Source organism: Leopardus geoffroyi, chromosome A1 (genome assembly GCF_018350155.1).
Source record: "Leopardus geoffroyi isolate Oge1 chromosome A1, O.geoffroyi_Oge1_pat1.0, whole genome shotgun sequence".
NCBI lineage: Eukaryota > Metazoa > Chordata > Mammalia > Carnivora > Felidae > Leopardus > Leopardus geoffroyi.
In genome coordinates this window covers 141,405,338-141,428,589 of record NC_059326.1, presented here as the reverse complement: position 1 = coordinate 141,428,589, position 23,252 = coordinate 141,405,338, and the positions used below count along the sequence as shown (strand labels likewise).

At 41.7% G+C, this 23,252-nt stretch overlaps 2 protein-coding genes across 8 annotated transcripts in view; one reads left to right on the top strand and one right to left on the bottom strand.

Moving 5' to 3' along the window:
• The window catches only part of WDR41 (WD repeat domain 41), a 204,551-nt gene extending 203,077 nt beyond the window's left edge, over positions 1 to 1,474 (top strand). For both annotated transcript variants that reach the window (XR_006716697.1, XR_006716706.1), the window contains one exon: positions 966 to 1,474. The gene's annotated coding sequence lies outside the window, so the exon portion shown is untranslated. The remainder of the gene's footprint in view (positions 1 to 965) is intronic.
• Positions 653 to 23,252, bottom strand: part of PDE8B (phosphodiesterase 8B) — a 267,621-nt gene continuing 245,021 nt past the window's right edge. For all 6 annotated transcript variants that reach the window (XM_045496298.1, XM_045496303.1, XM_045496283.1 and 3 more), the window contains exons 13-22: positions 19,784 to 19,860; positions 18,209 to 18,373; positions 16,121 to 16,166; positions 15,566 to 15,701; positions 14,470 to 14,668; positions 10,141 to 10,358; positions 8,428 to 8,548; positions 5,156 to 5,323; positions 2,945 to 3,074; positions 653 to 2,376 (exon numbers count right to left, since the gene is read on the bottom strand). In XM_045496298.1, the coding sequence (XP_045352254.1) occupies positions 2,267 to 2,376; positions 2,945 to 3,074; positions 5,156 to 5,323; positions 8,428 to 8,548; positions 10,141 to 10,358; positions 14,470 to 14,668; positions 15,566 to 15,701; positions 16,121 to 16,166; positions 18,209 to 18,373; positions 19,784 to 19,860 (1,370 nt within the window). In that variant the 3' untranslated portion in view covers positions 653 to 2,266. The remainder of the gene's footprint in view (positions 2,377 to 2,944; positions 3,075 to 5,155; positions 5,324 to 8,427; positions 8,549 to 10,140; positions 10,359 to 14,469; positions 14,669 to 15,565; positions 15,702 to 16,120; positions 16,167 to 18,208; positions 18,374 to 19,783; positions 19,861 to 23,252) is intronic.

Here is a 23,252-nt window from a genome sequence, read left to right as displayed (position 1 = left end):
CAATCAAGAGCTTAGATTTCTGAGGCACTGCATTATTCCTTTCGCAGCTTGAGGCTGGTTCTTTGCCCCCAAGACTAACCAGCCCTGAGTTGCTTAGACAGCAAGCCAATTTTATAAAGTAAAATTGGAAATAAAGAATGACCTTCATGGTACTAAGGGTCTTCTACCTGTATTAGATTAGAATTTTTCTAAATTAATATGGCTCCCCTTAACGCAGAATGTTTTGGTAAACAACTAAGTATAAAGTATACCTTCTGAAAGACTGTATTTCTAATAAATTGACTGTATGGAGGAATGCAATATTGAGTTAGCAATTCAGAAGATTACGCCACAATAGATGACACTGATAAAGGACATAGCTGTGTTAAAGCTTTAGTACCTGGCAGTCTTCGAGGATTTAACATTTGAGTTCTTATGAAATTAATTTAACATTATAAGGAATAAGCTGTAACATTCATACAGAACATGTCAGACATCTGATAAACGTTACTTACCAAATGGAAGTGAAAGCAACATGGTGAGGAAAATATTGTCCTTGCCTCAAGCAAGCTTCTGAAACCTCGGCAAATTACAGTGGGATTTTGACATCCTAAACTTAATGTGTCTGAAAATAAAGTTTGTGATTCATGAAATAAAGGACACCAAAGCGAAATTTTGAAATAATGAAAAGTTTAGGCCAAAGAGATGAAATAAAAACAGCTGTTGGGAATGAAAAATGGCTGTAGGAATTTAGTTACAAGTACTTCACAAAAACATTTTCATCACATTTACATAATGCAGCATCACAACACAAAGCAGGCTGCTGTCCTGACCAAGCACATTCGCTTATCATCTAACAAAAATAATTTAGATACATTTCTTTGCATGGAATTATCATATAGGTTTTCATTTTTTTGGTACAAAACATAGAAAAAAACATTGGCACATTATGTAGTGATGTCATTTTTTTTCTTCCCATTTCCTAGTTTCCAGTGTTCTGCATTCCAATTCAGTCTCTATTTATACCTCTGAAAAATGCAGCATGGAGTACAGAGGATTTGAAAAGAAAATGAAGCTATTTTGTTTATGGAGTTTCTAATATTTACAATACATAGAGAACAGGTGGCCGGTAAAAGAGAAAGGAAAATCTCAAGTCTGACTTTATGGAGATCACAGAAAGTTTTCAAAAGAGCTGTATAAAAATATGCACTTGTGCTTTAGAAGCTTTTAGCATACAATTAATAGCTTAAAATAGTATTTACTGCTTCCCCTTACGTCTGTTTTCTGATATATTTACACACCTTGCAGTCTTTTCTGTTTTACATCATTAAAGCAAAATGGCAAGGTCTCAAATATAGATTAAAAACATCTGAACCCTGAAACTTCCCCATCCCTCCCCAAATACATTATGTATAGATGGTACACTGCGTAACATACTCCATGGACTTGTACCCAGGAAATTCAGATTGCTTTAATAAAAATTTTAAACTGTGAATGTATATAAATTTTCTTTTTTAAAAAATCTTATCCAAGGGCATTCAGGTTTAATGGCTTTTATATAATACTCACTATACGGCCTTGTGACTGCCTCTGTAAACCAGAAACAAGGGAAGTGCGTGGATTCCCCCCAAACAAGGTGTCAGTCCCTTCCCTACCGTGAATGGCTCACTATTCAGGTGAATTGCTTTTATAGGAAAGAAGGCTACACAGGCTGCTTCTACCAGTCTTCAGAAGGCACTCACCAGGCCCAGGCTGTGGTCTACCTTGGGTGTCACCCCCTTGATCAAAAGAACTGCTTAGCCACAGAGGCTGTGAAACTAGTTTATCAATAATTTGGTCCTAGTTGTTTTGCTCATTTTATAAATAGTTTTTTTCCTTAGGTGTTTTTATGAATCTTTCAGACTGGTGCTCTTGAGGAAAATAGTCAAGCTAAACAGCAATGTTGACTTTTATGGTAAGAGATGAGCTGAACACTAGCTAAGCTGTGTCATCCACAGAGATGGGCTCACAGGCACCAAGTTTTTGCTGCTTGTATCCTGCTAGAGTAAATGAGCTCCATAGTTTGATGAGGACACTATCACTAAGTGTTCAAAAGAAAAAATATTTTTCTTAATGGAACATAACTTTCTAAAAATGCAATTTGGGACTTGAATGATTCAAAGTCAAAAATTAAACACTAACCCCTTAACCTACACCTGTCTTTTCAGTATAAAGGAAAGCCTCTTATTTACACTACTGTGATTCACAGTGCCCGTTGCAGATCAAGAGGTCCCCTTCTCTCTCAGGTTTAGCTGTCAGATGGAAGCCTCAGACTTTTGCACTTTAGGTCATCTAATGTCTTCCAGTGTTTGTAGTTATCAGCCAAATGTTGCATCAGGGCTGGCAGATGGGCAAAGGCTGCAAGGACATCAAAGAATCACAGGTTAGATGCCAGGAACATTTATAAGGCCGGTGCTCTGTGAGACATATGGAGGCTCAATATAGGAAGAGAGGTACCCTAGGTCAGGCCTTATGCTACACGTGAACATACAAGCATGAGAAGGGTAGATCGTTAAACACTAGTTTCTGAAATACAAACAGGTCCTCTTAGTTAAAAGTGGAAGAGCCATTTATCAGCAACATTACAAAATGTATTAAGTCTACTCTGAATCAGATTCTTTGGGTATTCTTTCTAGAGTTTCCTCCAAGGATAGGAAAAACTGCTATAAGCTTTGGAACCCTATGCTTTGAAGAAGTGAAGACTTGTAGATCCAGTTATCAAACGTCCATGGAGTCTTCTGTACTCAGAGGTTCTCTGCAAGGTGCTGGCGATGCAGAAAGTGGACATGCACGCCACCGTAGCTAACTTAAAAAAAACAAACAACATTTCACATACACCTGTAGGCCCAGCCTATGTCCTTAGGGGTTATCATCGTAAAGCAGAACAAGATATTCTGTTGAGGTGACAAAACACCAACTCTCTTACCATCCCAAGCATCAAACATGTCTGTTATGAAGTAGTCAATGAAAGAGATTTGGGATTTGGGGATGCTACATGTATTCCGGTCAAACACTGGCATCACCACAGGGAGCCCCTGTCTCTTCTCTTCATCAGTCTGCAAGACATAAGAACACAGACAGGGCTGAGGCACATGAGGAGCTGTCACGGTAGCATTTAGTTTCTCAGAACAACTCTGGAAAGGGGTCATCATCCAATGGTATCTATGAAGAAGGAGGCTCAGCAAGCTCCTGAGGCCTATAGAAATCAACCACCTGATGAACTGTGGTGACTGAATTCAGGTCTTGTGAGTCCGAAGTCTCTTATACCATACCACAGCCCCTCCTGAAGCATCAATCTCTGAGTTCTTAACTCCTTTCCTGAGATCGATTTCCAAAGTAGTACCAGTAGTATTAATACTAATAATCCTGAGATTTACAGTGAGAGTGCTGCTCTGTAACAGTGTAATTGCTGCTCTTGTTAAATAAAAACTTGTGCCTTGGCATGAATCTGGCAACTGTCACTAAACTGTACCAATAATCATTTTATTATTCACTGCTACATGCCTGAGGTTTAAAACCCCAATTTTCCTTAGGAATATCCTCACTGAAGCAGTAAGAATTACTAATCTTATTAAAGCTTAACCTTTGAGTATGTATCCTTTGAAAATTCTATGTTTTGACAAAATGGAAAGTTCACATAAAGTCCTTTTACTGCATACCAAAGTATAATGGTTGTCTTGAGGAAACGCATTTATTGAGGTGACCTAGCCTTTTTTTTTTCTTTCATGGAATACAATTTTCACTTGAAAGGATGACAAACTATGATTGTTCAGATTTGGGTATTGGTCATGCAGCTCTCTCAGGAAGTATGTAAATCTGAATAATTTGCACATTAGAGTGTGTAATGTGTGTGTGTGTGAAAGCCATTATGTACTAAGCTGAATATTAACATCCACATTTCCTGATGGTGTGTTGAACCAGAGGCCACATGATCAGAGGCCTCGTTTTTAACTTCTGATTCTTAGGTCACAATGCTTGTGAACGTCAGTACATTCCTTTTTGGGAAAAGGACCCTTAAACGGGGAGCTTCTATTAAAGAACTTAAAAGTGCTTCTTTCCCATTCCCTAATCACATACTTAGGAGAGTATTAGGAGTAGGATTTCAAGTCTTCTCTGGATCCTGGGAAGCCCATTAATGGCTTCCTGCCAGCTTTGGGCTCAGCTTGCTCATTTCAGATGAATTGATGAGGTATCCTTAAAATATCCACTGTTGCTTAAGGAGTAATTTGGGATTTTTAACCCCTTGGTTCTGGCGAGCCGAACTGCCTGTCCTACTTTTCTTCAATTCAGGGGCTCTTCCCAGCCTTGAAAGCTGCAGGTAACTTACTGGATACTTGGCTAGTCATTCCCTCTGGCAGTCCTTCTAGACATTTTCAGCTATTCTTTATCCTGCCTTAGTGGTAGAGCCTAGCCATATAGGTCCGCCCAGAATACATTACTTGTAGCTGTTTGTTTCTGTGACACATACACACCTCAATTCTTAGGGCCTTTTCTCTGGAAGTAGGCTTGTATTTAGAATGGCATCTTGTGGTCTACTAATTTCTCGATTTTTTCCCTTTAACTCCTTTTCACACCGGCTAAGTGAACTACATATTGCTGCTCTTGTTAAATAAAAATTCTATTTTTCTTCATAACTTCGTACATTTTTTCTCTCCCAGAAAGTCCTTTCCTATTTCCATAATTATCTTTCAAAAGAAAAACAAAAACACGACTCTATTACCATTTCCCCAGGACTTTTTTTTTTAATCTAGGAAACAAGCTTTCTTAACTCTGATAGCCCTTAACATACCTCCTTTTGAGCTATTTCCTTTTTTATAGCAATGTGTGGACCTATCTATGTCTACACAGCTCCCCTACTATATTCTGAGCTGCACCCGTGCAGGAGTGTGTCTTCTTCCTATCTGTGTCCTCACATGCTCCATGGTGAGAATAACCTAGTGAGCGAATGGACAATAGCTCAGATTTGGAGGGAGTTCAGGATCTAACAGTTTGATGATGACAAGGTACTTCCAAAGGCTCAGTTTACCCTTTTCCCCTAGAGTAACTTTGGTTACTGACCAGCCACATTAATCACTCCTGAGGGAACCAGAAGCCATTTCTAGAAGAGAAGGGGAGCTTCCCTAGAGAGGCAGTATACCTGTGCAAAATACTCCTCAGAGATCCTCCCAGCCCATTCAATGCACAGGTCCAGGGGGCGGCATGGGTTGGCGACATCAGCACACTTGATCATCATCCGCTTGATCAGAATTTGGTTTTCAGGAAAGTTCTTCCCCGTAGGGTTGCATTCACAGTCACTGCCCTCAATCTGGAGAACAGATGGTCAGATCATGGTTAAAATGATGATGCGATCACAAAGACCAGACTACTAGAGAGTTATCACCCAGGTACTTTGGGACAGGACTGGGACTCAAATTTTCCCATCCTTAATTCCAATTGTATTAATTCCTTAATTCCATATTCCATACACTGATCTATTCTCATACAAAAATAACCTCAGTCAATACAAAACCAGAGTTTACTATTTTTTTTTATGTTTATGAGAGGGAGGGGAGGGGAGAGGAGAGGACCCCCCAAAAACCAGTTTAAAACATCACAGTCCCTATCACCACTCATCCACTCCCTCGCTTCCATCCTCTTCCCCAAAGGTAACTGCTACAAACAGGGTTTTGTGCCATATTTAGTAGTTTAGTATGTAGTCTTAAAGGTGAGCTTCTCTCCCAATTTTATCAGGACGTGTAAAAGCAACTTTCAGGTTTAAAAAATATGTTAAAGATGGGAAATAACACATACCTATGACCTTTCAATCATTTCTTCATTTACTTCTATTTCTTATGCCTGCCAGCTCCTTCTGTCCCACCCCTACCCACTTTGTTTCTTTCTCTTAAGGCATCTGTCCGCTCATGTTTTCCTGGCTGCTATTCTGAGTGGTAGGGAGTCATGAGCCATGTACATTTTGGGGGGTGGGGGTATGAAGAGAAGCAAGTGGACCAGGGTGGGACTCTGTGTGTTCAGTCATGTTTAAAAAGACTGGGCATACATGAAAAGATGCTCCACATCACTCATCATCAGGGAACTGCAAATCAAAACCACAATAAGGTACCACCTCATACCTGTCAGAATGGTTAAAATTAACAATACAAGAAACAAGTATTGCTAAGATGCAGAGAAAAGGGAACCCTCTTGCACGGTTGGTGGGAATGCAAACTGGTGCAGCCACTCAGGAAAACAGTATGGCAGTTCCTCCGAAATTACAAAATAGAACTACCCTTTGATTCACCAACTGCACTATTAGGTATTTCCCACAAGGATACAAAAATACAGATTCGAAGGGGCACATACACTCCGATGTTTACAGCAGTGCTACCAATAGCCAAACTATGGACAGAACTCGCGTGTCCACTGACTGATGAAGAACACACACACAAACACACACGTGTATACACACACACACACACACACACACATACACACACACACACACAATGGAATATTACTCAGCCATCAAAAAGAATGAAATCTTGCCATTTGCAATGACATGGGTAGAGCTAGAGTATGATGCTAAGCGAAATCAGTCAGAAAAAGATAAACACCATATTTCACTCATGTGGAATTTAGGAACCGAAGCAGATGAACATTAAACTGAGGGTTGATGGAGGGCGGCAGGGTGGGAGATGAGCTAGATGGGTGATGACACCCATCTAGGAGAACACTTGTTATGATGAGCACTGGGTGTTGTATCTAAGTAATGAACCACTGAATTCTACTCCTGAAACCAATATTTCACTCTTAACTAACTAGAATTTAAAAAAAAAAAATTTGGAAAAAAAAAAGAAAAAGACTGGTTGTAAAGTAGTGTGTACTGAGTGATGGATGTCAGGTCAGGGGTCCTGAACCGAGTGGCCAGGTCTAGGAGTAGGTTTACATAAATGCAGTAATAGGCCAATTATACAAAACCTGGAAGATTGCTATTCTCTTCTTTCAAAGACATCATCACATTGTGTGAAAAATTAATTAGATCTGCAGACCTCTGCCAAAGTGAAAGCATAACATTTAAGAGTTTTTTGTTCTGTTTCAAGATCAGACCTATTTATTAAACCATCAATGGACTTCTGAAGGTAGTTGTTTTGATTACCTATTACTGGGAACTTACTGCTTACCCTAGGCAATGTGATAAATAATAAACCTCAACACAGAGCTTGGGGCTTATTTGATGGGTGACTTTCCTCAACTCTAAATTCTGTGGTTCTGTATAATTTTTCCCTCCTGAATCCCTAGATCCTTACCCCCATAAGTCCTCTGTGGAAAGAGAAGGCCCTGACATGATGCTGTGGGATCCCTGGAGGATGAAGTAGAACAGATGGGGTGGACACTGTTCGTGCATCTGGCCCGGTCAGGTGATGGGTCCTACACAGAGAGTCTCCATACCGATCATCAGGTTACTTTTAAGACAACCATTCATCACCCATCAACATATGCAACCTCTTCTCAACGGAATGAGCAAAAAGCTTTTCTAACTTTACAAGGCTATGAGCAGCTTCATGGTCTCAGAGGTCAGTTGATTTCATTTTAAACAACTGGGATGTGAACCCTCTGTGTGTTTCTAAAACTCCAGTTTATAGGGGCCTTAAGGCAAGACTAAGGTACGTCTGTAAATTTTAAAAAGGAAAAATGACTTCTGCTTTTGTTATCAACTAGCACTCACAGTTTGACTATATATAATCTTTAAGTACTGATGTGGTTTTAATGCACATCATCAGGAATACAGTTCTTTAAAACATCCGTGTTTTCTTCTAATACTGAATTTCAGCTTCTGTTTTTACTTTTGTTTTTATTAAGTTTTCTAATTCCAGTAGAGCTAACATACAGTGTTATGTTTAGTTTTAGGTGTACGATGTAGCGATTCAGCAATTGTATACATTGCTCAAGTGCTCATGATGATAAGTGTCCTCTTTTATCCCTATCACCTATTTCACCCATGCCCCTCCCCCTCCACACACACCTCCCCTCTGGTCACCACCAGTTTGACCTCTATAGTTAAAGAGTCTGTTTCTTAGTTTGTCTCTTTTTTAAAACATCCACTTTTGAGGTCTCCAATGTCACAGAATTAGAAAAGGCTTTGGGTGCCCTAAAATACCACCATTTATCCAGGCTCTGCTGTCTGCAGTTCTTGTCTATCTTACTCTTGGACCTATCTCCTCCTCCCGTCACCACTGGCTTTATCTCAGGACCTTTCTTTCTAAGGAAGGCAGAATTACTGTGGATACTATGGCCAGTATTTTCAGCCCGTCTTTACCACCTCCAGGCAAACAACCATCTCGTGTCCAGGATGAAGAGAAAGTACATTGCGGCCAGCGCCGGCTCTAATGGAAATAATACGCTGATGTATCTTATTATAGGTGAAATGCTTACCTCAGCCGCCAGGGGCTTATTGATGCTGTTCACAAATTTGTTCACATGTTCAAAGTGTTTTGTCATCTCTGTTGCTAAAACCATGTCAATAATAGCCTGGCGTAGTGTTCGATAATGGTTCCTAAAATAACCAGAAGACACAGGGCCTTGTTCATATCACGTCCAGAATTAGAACTGTTCTGCTACCATTTCACCATACTTCCCACACCATACGAGGCAGCTGGGGGCACAGAGTTAAGAAATGAGTGCAGATCATAAAAAAGTTTACCTGCCCCTCTTTCCATTATGCCAGGACTTGATGACACCATTCGATTTTCCCCAGTGAAGCTGACTCTTCCTTGTATGGGTGTGTGTGTGTGTGTGTGTGTGTGTGTGTGTGTAGCAACTGGCACATAGTAGGCACTTATTTTACAAAGTGGTTTCCTTCTACCTTCCCTTGGAAACGTATCAATAGATAGAAGGAAATGCCAAGTTCCTTCCCTACAAGACTGACACAGCAACCTGATGAGCTGTCCCCGTTATATTCGGCACAGACACAGTGATTTGAATTACAGAGAACTGTCATTACTTCTTTAGATGATGGTAGGGGAATAATGTTTTCCCACTAATAAGTAACTCTCTAACTCATAAATACGGAGAACAAACAGAGCGTTACTAGAGGGGCTGGGGGGGGGGAATGGGCTATATGGGTAAGGGGCATTAAGGAATCTATTCTTGAAATAACTGTTTCACTATATGCTAACTAATCTGGAGGTAAATTTTAAAAAATAAAAAAATAAAATTTGAAAAAAAAGGCATTCTCTAAAATAGAAGTGACAACGCATGGGGCAACAAGCCTGCCAAAACATTACTCTCCAGTTCCTATCATCTTTTTCTAACTTTCAGGAGCCAGAACGGGGAGCTGAATAAAACTGGCTCTTGGATAAAATTCTTTCAGTCAAAGTTTTAAAAAATAAGCCTTGATCCTGATGAAGTTTAAGCTGAAGGTAGAATAACTGGTCTCCGTGTTTTCGCAGATGTCTGGAAATCAAAGTGATAGGTCCATGCTGACAAGTGTTCCCCAAGGCCCAGGTGAGCCCTGTGCTCTGTGTCGTCTGCCCTGCCCCAGAGGTCCGCTCTCCAGCCTGGCTGGTGCCGTGTGGCAAACAGACATCGTTTGACTGCAGGCCTATGGCAGCCAAGAGGAAGTGCTCCTCTCGGTTCACAGCTGGCCAACTTTCACCAGATAGGAGTACAACAGCCAGGGGGAAACCTGCCCAACCCTCTGGGCTCTAACGACTCTGCCGGGACCTGTGGAACAACACTATCTCCTCGTGAGTTAGGATTTTAAGTGGCAAAAACTCAACTGGGGAAAGCCAAGGAAAGATGCATTTTCCGGGAGTTACACAAAAGGCAGGATGTCCCCTGGGAGGGTAAAAATATCTGCTGTACTTATTAGACAACGAGGGTTTTAAGCGTTTTTGCGCAGTGTGTAAAACACGTTTGTGAACTCAATGAAGAGCAAATGAAATTCAGAAAGATGAAAGCAGTCTGGAAAGTACAAGTAAGCTTATAAGGGCAAGGTGATTACTATACCGTCTGGTACAATGGTCCAGCTATTGTTACTTCCCCCTTTCCCTGCCCTAAGAGAAGCTAACTACTTGGAGAAGTTACGTAAGACTGAATGTCCCACTACTGTTTCACAAACCCGAGCAGAGGAGCCCAAGCACAAACCTGTCAATGTTCTTGAAAATGTTGCATTTGCTGTCCTTGACCGTGAGCTGGAAGGCTAGGGCGGTGTGGTGACTCTCCAGGACAGCGGTGTCATTATAGAGCACAGCGAGTTCACTGCCTGCGTTGCACAGGAACGAGTTGGTCCTTCCCGGGTGATCCACATCGTGGACTGTGGCGGCAATCAGCGCTGCCACCTCATCCAGCTGATCGAGGCTTCCCTGGGGTCACGAGGAGGCAAGGTTGAACGTTATCCACTGAATGTCAGGATCCTACACATCTCTCGGGGGATGGGCCAGGGGAGTTGGGATTATCAGAATGTTCTCTTAGTCTGATGAGCCTTCTCTGACTTCCTGGAAGTTGAGAGGCTGCCGAGGATATATCACATCACCTGGTGTTGCTGTCGATTATGTGGAAGGAAACAGAAATCTGAGTTGTCGTATGTGACAGATGTATTATCACGGACACCGAAATTCTTTTCCCAGGATCTGTTCACTTCAAGTCCTTTGCAGGAAGAAGCCAAACAGGACTTTTCAAGTGTTTGCCCTGTGGTATTTATTGCTGACTCTTTTCCACATGTGAAGAGCAGAAAGTGGCCTATGATCACAAGTATTACTTATTTTGTTTGCTTACTTACGCAGAGATTGAGAGAGTGGCAGTAATGGCACAAATACAACCAAACTCTTCACACAAAGGTGAAAAGGGGTAAAGCCAAGCAGTACAAGAGCATCAAGGACAAGAACAAGAACTTTCCCATGAAAACTGAGGCTAAAGGGGCTCTTGCAATTAAGAACAAAATTCAGCTCTAGGTGAGCAGGTGGCAGAAGCACAAAGGGAGACCCTGTTTCTACAGCTCTTGGTATGTAATGAAAGAACACAAACCAGAGCAGAAGGGCACACGGATGTTTTCTCAGATCACAGCCTTAGGAAGAAGTTATTAAATGGGCTACTATTATATAAGAGATCCTGTACTTCAGGAATTCATTCAGTAATCATTTATGATACACTTACTGGGTTCCAGCTGTGACTCAGAATGCTGGCACTACAATGATGAACTACACTGGCATGCTCTCTGCACTAATGGAATTGATAATTTCCTGGGGAAGGCACAAATCATACACACATACACACATACACACACTCACACAAATACACTTGGTCTTAGCCAAAAGGCCGAGAAGTGATCACACACACACACACACACACACACACACACACACACACACACGTAACTGACTGTGAAATGTGCTAAGAAGGAAAGTACAGATGCTTTGACAGAGTAACCCCAAGGCCTGATCTGGTTTAGGGCAGTGCTGTTGGCTCAACTCTCTGTGACGATGGCAATGTCTGTGCTGTCCATATATAAACCCTGGTGACACGGAGCTACCAGACACCTGAAACGTGGCCAGTGCAACCGAAAACTGAATTTTTTCATTTTATCAGCATAAAAGCCTGAAGGAGAAGCAGAAATTAGCCGGGTAAAAAATGACGAGAGAGAGAATGCCAGGCAGAAAGCCTACATGGTGTTCCTGAGGTCAAACAAAGAAGTGGTTTATTCAGGCAACTTAAAGAGCATCACTGTGGCTGTAGGGTAGTGAGTAGGGGAAAAGTGGTACCCGAGAAGAGGCTAGAGGGGCAGGCATAATTTTCTGGCATTACAGAGTTGTTCTCCCAGGCTGTGGGAGGTAAAAATGCCAACTGCTTTTCAGACCCTAATGGGTAAGGGAGCAATGAGTCTGAAGCTAGCCCTGAAAGGTTTCTTGAAAACTGTCCCTACCAGAAGACAGCCATTTCCCTTTCCAACCCTGACCACCTGGAGCAGGAGTTGGGGTGGGATGGGGGGCAATTCCTGGCTTGGCCCCAGTCCACACGTATAGCTTTCCTGACCAGGGACAGCACCTGATGCTGTTCCTTTCAGCTCTTTTCAGACACTGATGATTGTATAATGCCCAGAGCAAGCAGAAAAGCTGGCCCCATTTTGCTTCTGGTCAGGGAGGTGCAGTCAGGACCCAAAGCTGCCCTGATGGGGCTCTCCTCTGACTCTACCTGTGCAGGGAGGACCCATGGAACCCACACTTTGGGCCTGCAGCTAGTGGTCCTGGAGTATGTTCAACCTTGACTGGAGCCTGGGGCCAAGTTGTTTTTAGTTTTTTCAATAAAAGAGACTCAAGTAACTGCAGTAGACACACAAGTGGCATTAGGTGAGACATGTCTTTTCTTCCAGCCTACACTGATTTAAACCTGGGGGTAGTTGTGGTGGGAGGCAGGAGAAGAAGGCTGCCCCCCACCCCCCCCCAGCAGATGGGAGAAGCAAGCCCTTCCTGTGGGAGGGAGGGACGGTCTGCGGAAGAAAACTTCCTCACCAAACCCACAGGAGAAATTTCAGACCTTTGGAGATGCAGAGAGTCGCACCGTTTTTGCCTTCTTTAACCAATGGGAGTAGATTGGGATCACCCTGAGGCAAATTGGCCAGACTGGCCCCCATTTTAGATGAGCCTTTCAAACAGTTCCTTCCAATGATGGTCACCTACACCCAGAGAATAACAACAGAGTGCTGGCTACCCTGAGCGCTCTAGTTGCAGTGGTTCCTGGGAATCGGGAAGAGTAGGGGGAAGAGAGTATCTGTGACAAATTCAAGGGGAAGGTCAGCTCTGGGCATGTTATCCAGCTGGCTGGGGTGGAGATGTGGAGCTATGTCACAGTGATATCAAGATTTTTAGTCTAAGCATAAAGAAGTGAGGGTGATGGATGGGTATTCGGTAAAAACACATTTCCCTGACTCTCCTCATCAATGGCAGCAGGTCTGGCACAAGAGTCCCCAGGATTAAATCCTGCTCAGAATGCCTCACGGTGGACTAACCAGTGGTCTGGGGCTGCTGAGTCAACCTTTGAGATAAGGAGCCCCCTCCACCTACTTCTCCAAGGTTCCTGGCAGTTCTAAATTTCCTGATTCTCTGGCAAGACTGTCAGAAAATGTCTTTTGAATTTGAAGTAATTATAGTCTTAGTCTTGTTTCTATTGCTACTTGAGAAATTCATTCAGATTTTGAATATGCTATCAGAACTCACAATCTAAAGAAAAATTCCTGGGGGAGGGAGAGTTTGGGAGGTGATAAAGTGACCAAGAGTTCCCTGATTTATCAAGCATTTAATGTGTATTTTTATAGAGTCGTTCTGCGTAAGTGAGGGTCATCTTTACGTCCTGCCCTCAACTTTGCAGCGCACAGCCTCAGCTGTCTAAGGTTTCATGCCATGTAAAATGGAGGAACATGAGCCTGGAGTAGGAATCTCAAAGTGTCTTAGCTCTTCAAAGGAACGTGCTATCCCGACAAAGCCTGAGGTCACCTTTTTGAAAAGGAGGTGATAAAAGTCTTCAAAAGCATCATTCTTGGACCACATTCTTTACTTTGCTGCTGATGAAAGTGAATACCAACATTAGCTTTTGGCAAAATTAAGAAGGAAACCTCCTCTTTCCCCATTTTGGTCCCATTTCTAGCTCCTGCTACCTGTCCTGCTATCACTCTTCTAAGTAGCCAGGGTCTTAAGACTAAGGAAATGATCTAACGTCAGGCCGCTGCGGGTTGATAGGAATTGCGGTGTCTATATAGTACTTCTCGCAGGGGCATCTACATTCTAAGCTTCCGTTTTAACTGTAGCAAAGGAATTACAAGCTTCACTGCAAGTGATGGTGGTTGGGAAGGAGGAGAGATGGAGATCTCTTGCCAGCTGTACATGGGGTGTACGTAGGGCTGTCCTATAAATCAGCACCTATTCATAGCAGTACAGAGGCTTCTAAGTGAGATTAAGGGACGTGGAACTCCTTCAGAATGATTATGCAAGTCATTAATGTAGGATATCCACATTCACACCTACACAAAACACACACGTATATATGTATGTATATTAGTAGAATGCTGAATGGCTCCTTACTGTCTGGGTTACCATGCACCAATGGCCAAATTGTGATCCTAAAACGTAACCTCTAGACCTAGTAACCATTTGCTGTAATAACTAAGTCCTGTCCTCTAATTCAGTATCACAACGGGCTCACAGTGAATACTTGGAGAATAGGTTCATGAATCAGCCAGGCATGTAAGGGAGTCTACAGTGGCATCAATTATTGTTTTAGGCCTTTGCAAGAGAGGAGAGCTGGAAGCAAAGGCCATGTCTTTACAACACCAACATGACAAGTTAATTTGATAACTCAAGGAACTATCAGATTGGTTGCAATTTGTATATACATAAATGGTTAGCTGCCTTATATGTTTATGAGGATTGAGCTCTTGGACCTCCAATCTAAGCAGGTAACTAGATCATGATACCGAAATGCTACCTTTACTCTTTCCTTTCCGAGGAAGAAGGCAGTGGCGTGCAGGACATCGGCGGCATGGGTGGAGTTATGATAAGCATTGGAAGAGTGGTAGTTGGCCTCAATCACTTGGAGCCAGGCCCGAAGAGTAGTTTCAGAACAGTGTAAAAATTCACAGACTCCAAACCGGGAAAATACCTTTAAGCCCAGGTAAACCAATGGCCTGAAAAACAGGAAAACAGACCCTGATTCATTGTGTTCACTGGTCTAGAAACTGCTTTCTTTGATGACACTGGGGAATAGAGGCATTTTTCTTGTGACGTTTACTCCACATGAACAAGAGCTTAAAAAACATCCCCTCCCCAAATTAGGAGATAGAGCATCTCCTCATCAGTCACTTCTTTACAACTAGGTGCCTCATGGTGGTCAATCCAAATGATTTCTCGATTATCTTAAACTCAGATGGCCTTCAGTGACTCTAGCAACCAAAAAATATCCCTGATAGTCCCTCTCCATCTCTACTTCCATATAACCTCTGTATTTCCTCTGTGTCGCCTCACAAAGTTACTGAGCCTAGGGACAGTGGTGTCAGTAGAGTCCTACCATTTATAATCATATCACTTAGATTTACAGGTGAGAATCATTCACATGCTATAGACCAGCATCCCTGAAAGAAAGAGCTGTCTCCTACTATAGAAGAGGACTTTCTGACTTACTTCATCTTCTCCCTGCCTATAGGATGGAACAAAAGCCAAGTCCGTTGTGCTTTCAAATTTATTTTGTAAGGTCTAGCTTCAACAAGTTTGGGGCCAATAGTACTTGGAACTCTCGGCTCACTAGCACAAAGGAACGACCCGGATAAATGTGAAAAGGACACTCAGTATGTCCTCATCCTGGGTCATCATCAGGCTAATCCCACATCTTACCCACTCTGTCTCCATAAAGGAGCTCACTCAGGGGCTATAGTCTCTGCTTGTGCGACATCCCAGCAAGGCATGAAAAGTAGAACCTGTGAAGTTTCTTGGGGCAAGAACTCACGTCTCCCTCAAAGTTTCCAGATGTGAAAGTCTTGAGCGTGGCCATCGATCTTTCCCCACCTGCAGCCAGAGAAGCCACATACCTTTTATGTGTAACAGCTTCCAATTCAAAGATGTTGAACTCCCAACTTTCCTCATTATCAAGTAATTGAGCGATACAAGGGGGGACATCATTGATGGTTATTGGCATCGCAAGGTGACTGTGACTCTGGTGCACATCTGAGCAAACAGATGGGGTTGAGGAGGCTGGTTAATTGTGGAATCTTAAGTGCCCCCAAACATTTGTTAGCATCTTCATGGTTGCTACTAGAAAGAAGTCTTGAACTTCCAAGGGTTAAGATTTTCACTTTAGGATTCTTCTCTTGAAACTTCCCCCAACAAAAAATAAAAATAAAAAAGTAATCCCATTTAGCTGTCTGTTTGAATGTACACAGAGTTGCAATTCTTATTCTGACAGTGCTCACAGAAGTAATTTTAATTAGGAGACCTGGTTTCAAGTGCAGACTACAGAGATGGTTAACTCCAATGAGACCAACGGCAAGCCACACCAAGGCCCTCCCCAAACAAAAATCACAACACTGGAGAAGGCACAGGCTGGAGACAGGTTATCAGTAACAAGTGGACAGATGACAACTTACTCTTAGTGAACACATACTCGTTTCCTGACAACCTTCTCAAGCCATCCTGGAATAAAGAAAGCTACTATTAGAAGCATACTTTGTATGCGGTTATCATTATTCTCTCATTTCTTCCATTAGCCAAAAATGAGGCTCAAAATGAACAGTATCCAGAAGACAGAGGACACTCCCCCTTCCATAGCTATTAGCCCCAGGAGATGGAGAATTGAGAGTAAAATGGATAGGACTTCATTCAGGTTTCACACCTGACCTCTGAGCTGCCTTCGTTGCCTTTCATCCTTGTCTTCTGGCTTCCTGAAGCCACATTAGTGAACTCACGGAAGGGATCTTGCTTTTGGATACAGGTTATTTTGAAGAGACCCCACTTACCCTTCTAGGTACTATGTTATTCTTGTGTTCTCAGATTTACATACTGGGGACCCAAAGCCATGGGCCACATTTTGGGGATGATTTAATGTAAAGCTTTAAAAAGGTTGGGCTAATTTTTGATTAGTATCTAAATTATTTTTCCAACTGTGTTTTCTGCTTTGCAACGTGAACACTGCAGTTAGCCTTTAAAAGAAAACTTTCTGGATTTGAGATCTTTGGAAGGGCAACCTAAGGGAGTGGAAAGAGTCCTAACGATCTGCCATTTACTAGGCTGGTGATGTTCTTGCGTGTCAGTTCCCCTTCCCTCCACTTTCTACCCTTGAGTGCCTAATTATTTAGATTTTGGCTTAAAAATCATTTATAATTGCTTATTTGTCTCCCTAGAAAGTGTGTGCTAAGGTTTAAAGTATTAATGAAGGGCTCCCCTGAAGTCACACCTTGGGACCTTTAGGCCAAGAGCTGAACTTTTAAAACTCTATAAATAGGTAGGTGACAATGGCTGCAACCATCCTGCCTCTAAGGTAGGTATCACAGGGCACTCCCCTGCTTCTTCTTTGCCTTTCTTTTTCCTCTTCTCTAAAACTAAATAAAAGTAAGTGGAATCCTACACTAGTCCCTCACAGCAGGACCCCGAGAGGAACCACAAGATGGTATGGCCACAGGGGAAAGAGGCAGATGACTTGGTTCCAGAAACTGAAGTCCTCCTGATGTGGTGCTGTGGCTGCCCTCCTGACTGACCCTTGCCAGCGTTCTCCAGAGCTGAAGCCTGTGCTGCACTGGGATGGGATGACCAAGGCCAGCCCAGGGAAAGGAAAGGAACAGGAAGTCACTCAAATTACAGGCTCATCAAAGACCTTTTGCAAGAACAGGGAGAATGGACTAGAAAGCCAGTCAATGCTCAGCATTTGGTGACAGGGCTAGACACAAACCTTCAAAGTCAAACTCTCAGATGCTCCTGGAGTCTGTTTCACCCCAAAAATTCTTCGAGCTTCACCCTCTGATAAGAACTACAAATGAGTAATTTGAATCTTCTTCTTTTTCTCCACTTGCTGATAGATGGTGATTACAGCCAAATAGATTACAGCCAAACACTAGAACACACGAGTCCTTAGAAATCAGCTACTCTTGGTGGTGACAAATGGTGGTGGTATTGGTGTGCTGGGAGGGGGTGCTTCCTTCTCCCTCCCCTATGGAGCCAGAACAGCTCTGCTCTGCTTTTACTGGATTATAAAGGGAACTTCTATATAACTTCTTATTTAAAGAGAGGATTCTAGAGCTGAGATTTTGGGAACTAGTGCTATAATCTAAGTACAAACCCTTTCATTACATAAAAAGCCTGTAGTCCAAGGAAACCTACCCATAACCCTCAATCCAATACTGTATCAGGTCAAGGGAGGGAGGTAAACAAGGGTCCCGTGGTGCATATTTAGCCTTCAATCAACGGCTTCTTTACTCCTTATTGTAATGAGGATTCTGAAGGACTGTCTCCCATTGCTATAATCAGTTAGCTTCATGGAAAGGTAAATTCAAGAAATATTTGAATTATACCACACATATAATCCAGAAATTTTGACACGGATGCTTCTGATTACACTGATGTTAGCCCCCACAGCGGATGTTTCTGCAACTATAAGCAAGTTTAAATGTTACATATTATATGTGCTCTAAAGGGCATTTAATGTTGTCTCCCTGCATTTCCGGTTTTTCCTCATCACTCACGGTCATCAGGCCTCCAACGAGATCACTGGTGTGAGGATCTTCATCTTTGGTACCGAGCTGAGGGGAATACAGTTCCGTGGTCCGTAAAATTTCCAAAACTCTATCCAAGGCTTCTGCTACTGTCACGGGGCTGTTTTCTTGGGCTGCATTGATTATATTTATAACCTAAGGAAATAAAGAGAGAAAGAATAAATTTGAGAATATAAGAATTCTAATTCCCAAAAGTCAAACACATGCTTGCAACCCAAAAGAAATCAGAGAGTGACACATTTTTTCAAAATGAGCAGGGTTTTCACGGAACCACTCCATTCTTACTGCAACATGCCTTTCCTCCCAACCTCTCCGGGTTGTTCTCCCACCTCAGAGACCACATTTTCTTCAGCTCCTTTGCTGATCCTTCTCTAGCTGTCTCCTGCAGGTTGGAGCGCCTCAGAGATGGGTATGGGGCCTTTCACTCCACAGTCCTTCCAGAACCCAGCTATTCCCATGAGTTTGGACACATATGACCTACAATGCCAAGGGCTCTCAAATTTATATCCCTGCCGGAACTCATTTTTGACCTTCAAGTTTGTATAATTCAATTACCCATGTGACCCATCTATTGGAATATCTTGCTCACATGTCCCAAACTAAATTCATGATATTGCTCCCTTCTCCCCAAAGCAAGGAAAAAAGTGGACCAAAAAAGACAAGAGCTCCTTCTCTGGTTTTTACACTAGAGTGAAAAACAAACAAACAAAAACCAAACAACAACAAAACAAAACAACTTCTATCCGCCTGTGCTCAAACTCAGAACCTGGGTGGCCCCAGCTGACAAACAGCTTTCTCTATCACCCTGATAATGTTATTCATCGTCCAAATTGATTCTATCCCTGAATATTTCTTGATCTATTCATTTCTAACTCCACTGCTTTGACTGTAGTACAGTTACCACCATTTCTTGCCTGGAATTCTAGAAAAGCCCCCTAACTGGCCTCTTCTCTTTCATTCTTGCCATCTCTAGTCCATTCTCTGCATGGCAGCTGGGTGTTCCTTTTAATAAACATACTGGATCATGTCATTCCCCGACTTCCACTGCACAGAAACTAAAATACAAACCCCTCCTTACAGCTCCATGTCACCATCTTCTCCCCTCTGCCCTCCAAGCTCTAGCCACCCGAACTTTCTTTCAAGTCTTCAAATACTCCAATCCTCCTTCTCTCACCTCTATGCTTCATCTCTTGCTGTGCCTACTGCCTAGAATTCTCTTCTCCCACCTCGTCTTCTAACAGCCTTGCATGCTTCAGTTCTTACTTCAAGCATCATTTCCTCTAGAGAGAGACTCTGTCTGATCACCTCACCTAAGGTAAATAAGCCGTAATCTGATTTTCTCTTAGAACAGTATTATTTTCCTTACTAACAGTCAGTGTAATTTAGAACTACAAATTAATTACATGTTTATTTAATATCTGCTTCCTCTACCAGACTGTAAACTCTGTGTTATCAGTGACAAGTCATTTATCACGTCTGTGTGTAGAAACGAGCCCAGTGCTGGGCAGCCCTGATTGCAGAGTGGAGGCAGCAGCTGTCACTCACCTTTGTGATGGGAGCTTCGATGGTCATGGAATGGATCCTTGCCATGGATGGATAGCGACGATTCTGGAGGCTTGGTGCTGGGGAGAAGTAAATAAAGTTGTATCTGGTTCTGGTGGCTCAGCTTGGCTAAATATAGCAAAGGAGCCCTTCACAGACTGGGGACCTGATTCTCACCGGACTACATCCCCAGGGCCCTCCACAAAGCAAAGGATTCACGCATCTTTTAATCCTAAAAGGTTGAGAGGTCAGCCACTACTAGACCAAGTCTAGAAAGCGTGGTTTGGTCTGGAACTATGATGGAAGAAAGGCTTTAGGAGTATTAGTTCCATAAGGGAAATTTCAGAGAAGGTTAATTGGGATCCTGAGGCCCCATCTCAACAGCCTAATATACCCTACTCCCTTTAGTATAAATCACCAAAGCCCAACTTTGACCGTTCCTAACTTTCAGTTCCCAGCTTCTGGCCATGGGACTGGTTAAGGATATATATTTATAGATCACATCTTCTTTATCCATTCATATATCATAAACACTTGGGCTGCTTCCATAATTTGGCTACTCTTTTCAAATTAGTGGGTTTTTTTTCCCCTATGGGTAAATACCCAGTAGTGGAATTACTGGATCTTATGGTAATTCTTTGAGGAACCTCCACACTGTCTTCCACAATGGCTCTATCAATCTGCATTCCCACTGACAGTGCACAAGGCTTCTTTTTTCTCCACATCCTCACCAACGCTTGTTATTTCTTGTATTTTTGATTTTACCCATTCTGACAGGTGGGAAGTGATATCTCATTGTGGTTTTGTTCTACTTTTCCCTGATGATGAGGACTGTTGAGTATCTTTTCATGTGTATTTTGGCCATCTGTATGTGTTCTTTGGAAAAATGTCTTCATGTCTTCTGCCTATTTTCAATCTGATTGTTTTTGTTGTTGAGTTGTGTAAATTCTTTATATATTTTGGATACAACCCTTTATTGGCTATGTGCATTTGCAAATATATTTTCCCATTCACTTGTTTTTTAGTTTTCTTGAGTATTTTTTACTTTGTGAAAGCTTTATATGTTGGTGTAGTCCCAATAGTTTATTTTTGTTTCCCTTGTCTCAGGAGACATATCTAGAAAAATGTTGCTATAGCCAATGTCAGAGAAATTACTGCCTCTGCTCTCTTCCAGGATTTTTATGGTTTCATGTCTCACATTTAGGTGTTTAATCCATTTTGAATTTATTTGTGTGAATGGTGTAAGAAAGTGGTCCAGTTTCATTCTTTTGCAGGCAGCTTTCCAGTTCCCTCAACACTATTCGTTGAAGAGATTATGTTTCCCCATTGCATATTCTTCCCTCCTTTGTCAAAGATTAATGGGCCATATAATTGTGGGTTTATTCCTGGGCTCTATTCTCTACCACTGATCTACGTATCTATTTTGTGCCATTACTATACTATCTTGATTACTACAGCTTTGTATAATATCCTGAAATCTGGAATTGTGATATTTCTACTTTTTTCTTTTTCAAGACTGCTTTGGCCATTCGGGGTCTTTTGTAGTTCCATACAAACTTTAGGATAATTTAGTTCTGTGAAAAATGTGGCTGGTATTGTGACAGGGATTGTATTAAATCTGTATATTACTTTGGGTAGTATAGACATTTTAACAGTATTTGTTCTCCTATCCATGAGCATGGAATATCTTTCCATTCATTTGTGTCATCTTTAATTTCTTTCATCAGTGTTTTAGTTTCCGAGTACAAATCTTTCACCTCCTTGGTTAAGTTCATTCTAGGTACTTTGTATTTTTGGTGCAATTGTAAATGGAATTGTTTTCCTAATTTCTCTTTCTGCTATTACATTAGTAGTGTAGAGAAATGCAAAAGATTTATGTACATTGATTTTGTATCTTGTGATTTTAAAGAATTCATTTATCAGTTCTAGTAGTTTTGGGGTGGAGTCTTTGGGATTTTTAATATATAGTATCATGCCATCTGCAAATAGTAAGTTTTATTCTTCCTTACCAATTTGGATACCTTTTATTCCTTTTTCTTGTTTTATTGCTCTGGCTAGTACTTCTAGTACTGTGTTGAATCAAAGTGATGAGAGTGGACATCCTTGTCTCATTCCTGATTTTAGAGGAAAAACTCTTAATTTTTTTGCATTGAGTATGATGTTACCTGTGGGGTTTTTATATGGGCTTTATTATGTTATGTTCCCTCTAAACTTTGTTGAGGGTTAGCATAAATGGAGTTTATGCTTTGTCAAATGCGTTTTCTACATCTATCAAAATGATATAATTTTTATCCTTTCTCTTCTTGATGTATCACATTGACTGACTTGCAAATTCTGAACCTCCCTTGTATCCCAGTAATAAGTCTCACATGATTGTGGTCAATGGTTTATTAATGTATTGTTAGATTTAGTTTATTAACAATTTGTTGTGGATTTTTGCATTTAAGTTCATTAGACACATAGGCCTGTAGTTCCCTTTTTTTGTAGTGCCTGTATATGATTTTTTAAAATATTGTTTAAAATTTACATCCAAATTGGTTAGCATATAGTGCAACAATGATTTCAGGAGTAGATTCCTAGTGTCTCTTACCCATTTAGCCCATCCCCCCTCCCACAGCCCCTCCAGTAACCCTCAGTTTGTTGTATTTCCCTGATGATGAGTGATGTTGAGCATTTTTTCATGTGTCGGTTGGCCATCTGGATGTCTTCTTTGGAGAAGTGTCTATTCATGTCTTTTGCCCATTTCTTCACTGGACTATTTGTTTTTTGGGTGTTGAGTTTGATAAGTTCTTTATAGATTTTGGATACTAACCCTTTATCTGATATGTCGTTTGCAAATATCTTCTCCCATTCTGTCAGTTGCCTTTTAGTTTTGCTGATTGTTTCCTTCACTGTGCTGAAGCTTTTTATTTTGATGAGGTCCCAATAGTTCATTTTTGCTTTTGTTTCTGTTGCCTCCAGAGACGTGTTGAATAAGAAGTTGCTGTGGCCAAGATCAGAGACGTTTTTGCCTGTTTTCTCCTCGAGGATTTTGATGGCTTCCTGTCTTACATTGGGGTCTTTCATCCATTTTGAGTTTATTTTTGTGTTTGGTGAAAGAAAGTGGTCCAGGTTCATTCTTTTGCATGTCGCTGTCCAGTTTTCCGAGCACCACTTGCTGAAGAGACCATCTTTATTCCATTGGATATTCTTTCCTGCTTTGTCAAAGGTGAGTTGGCCACACGTTTGTGGGTCCATTTCGGGGTTCTCTATTCTGTTCCATGGATCCAAGTGTCTGTTCTTGTACCAATATCATACTGTCTTGATGATTACAGCTTTGTAGTATAGCTTGAAGTCTAGGATTGTGACGCCCTCTGCTTTTTCTTTTTCAAGATTGCTTTGGCTATTTGGGTTTTTTTCTGGTTCCATACCAATTTTAGGATTGTTTGTTCTAGCTCTGTGAAGAATGTTGGTGTTATTTTGATAGGCATTG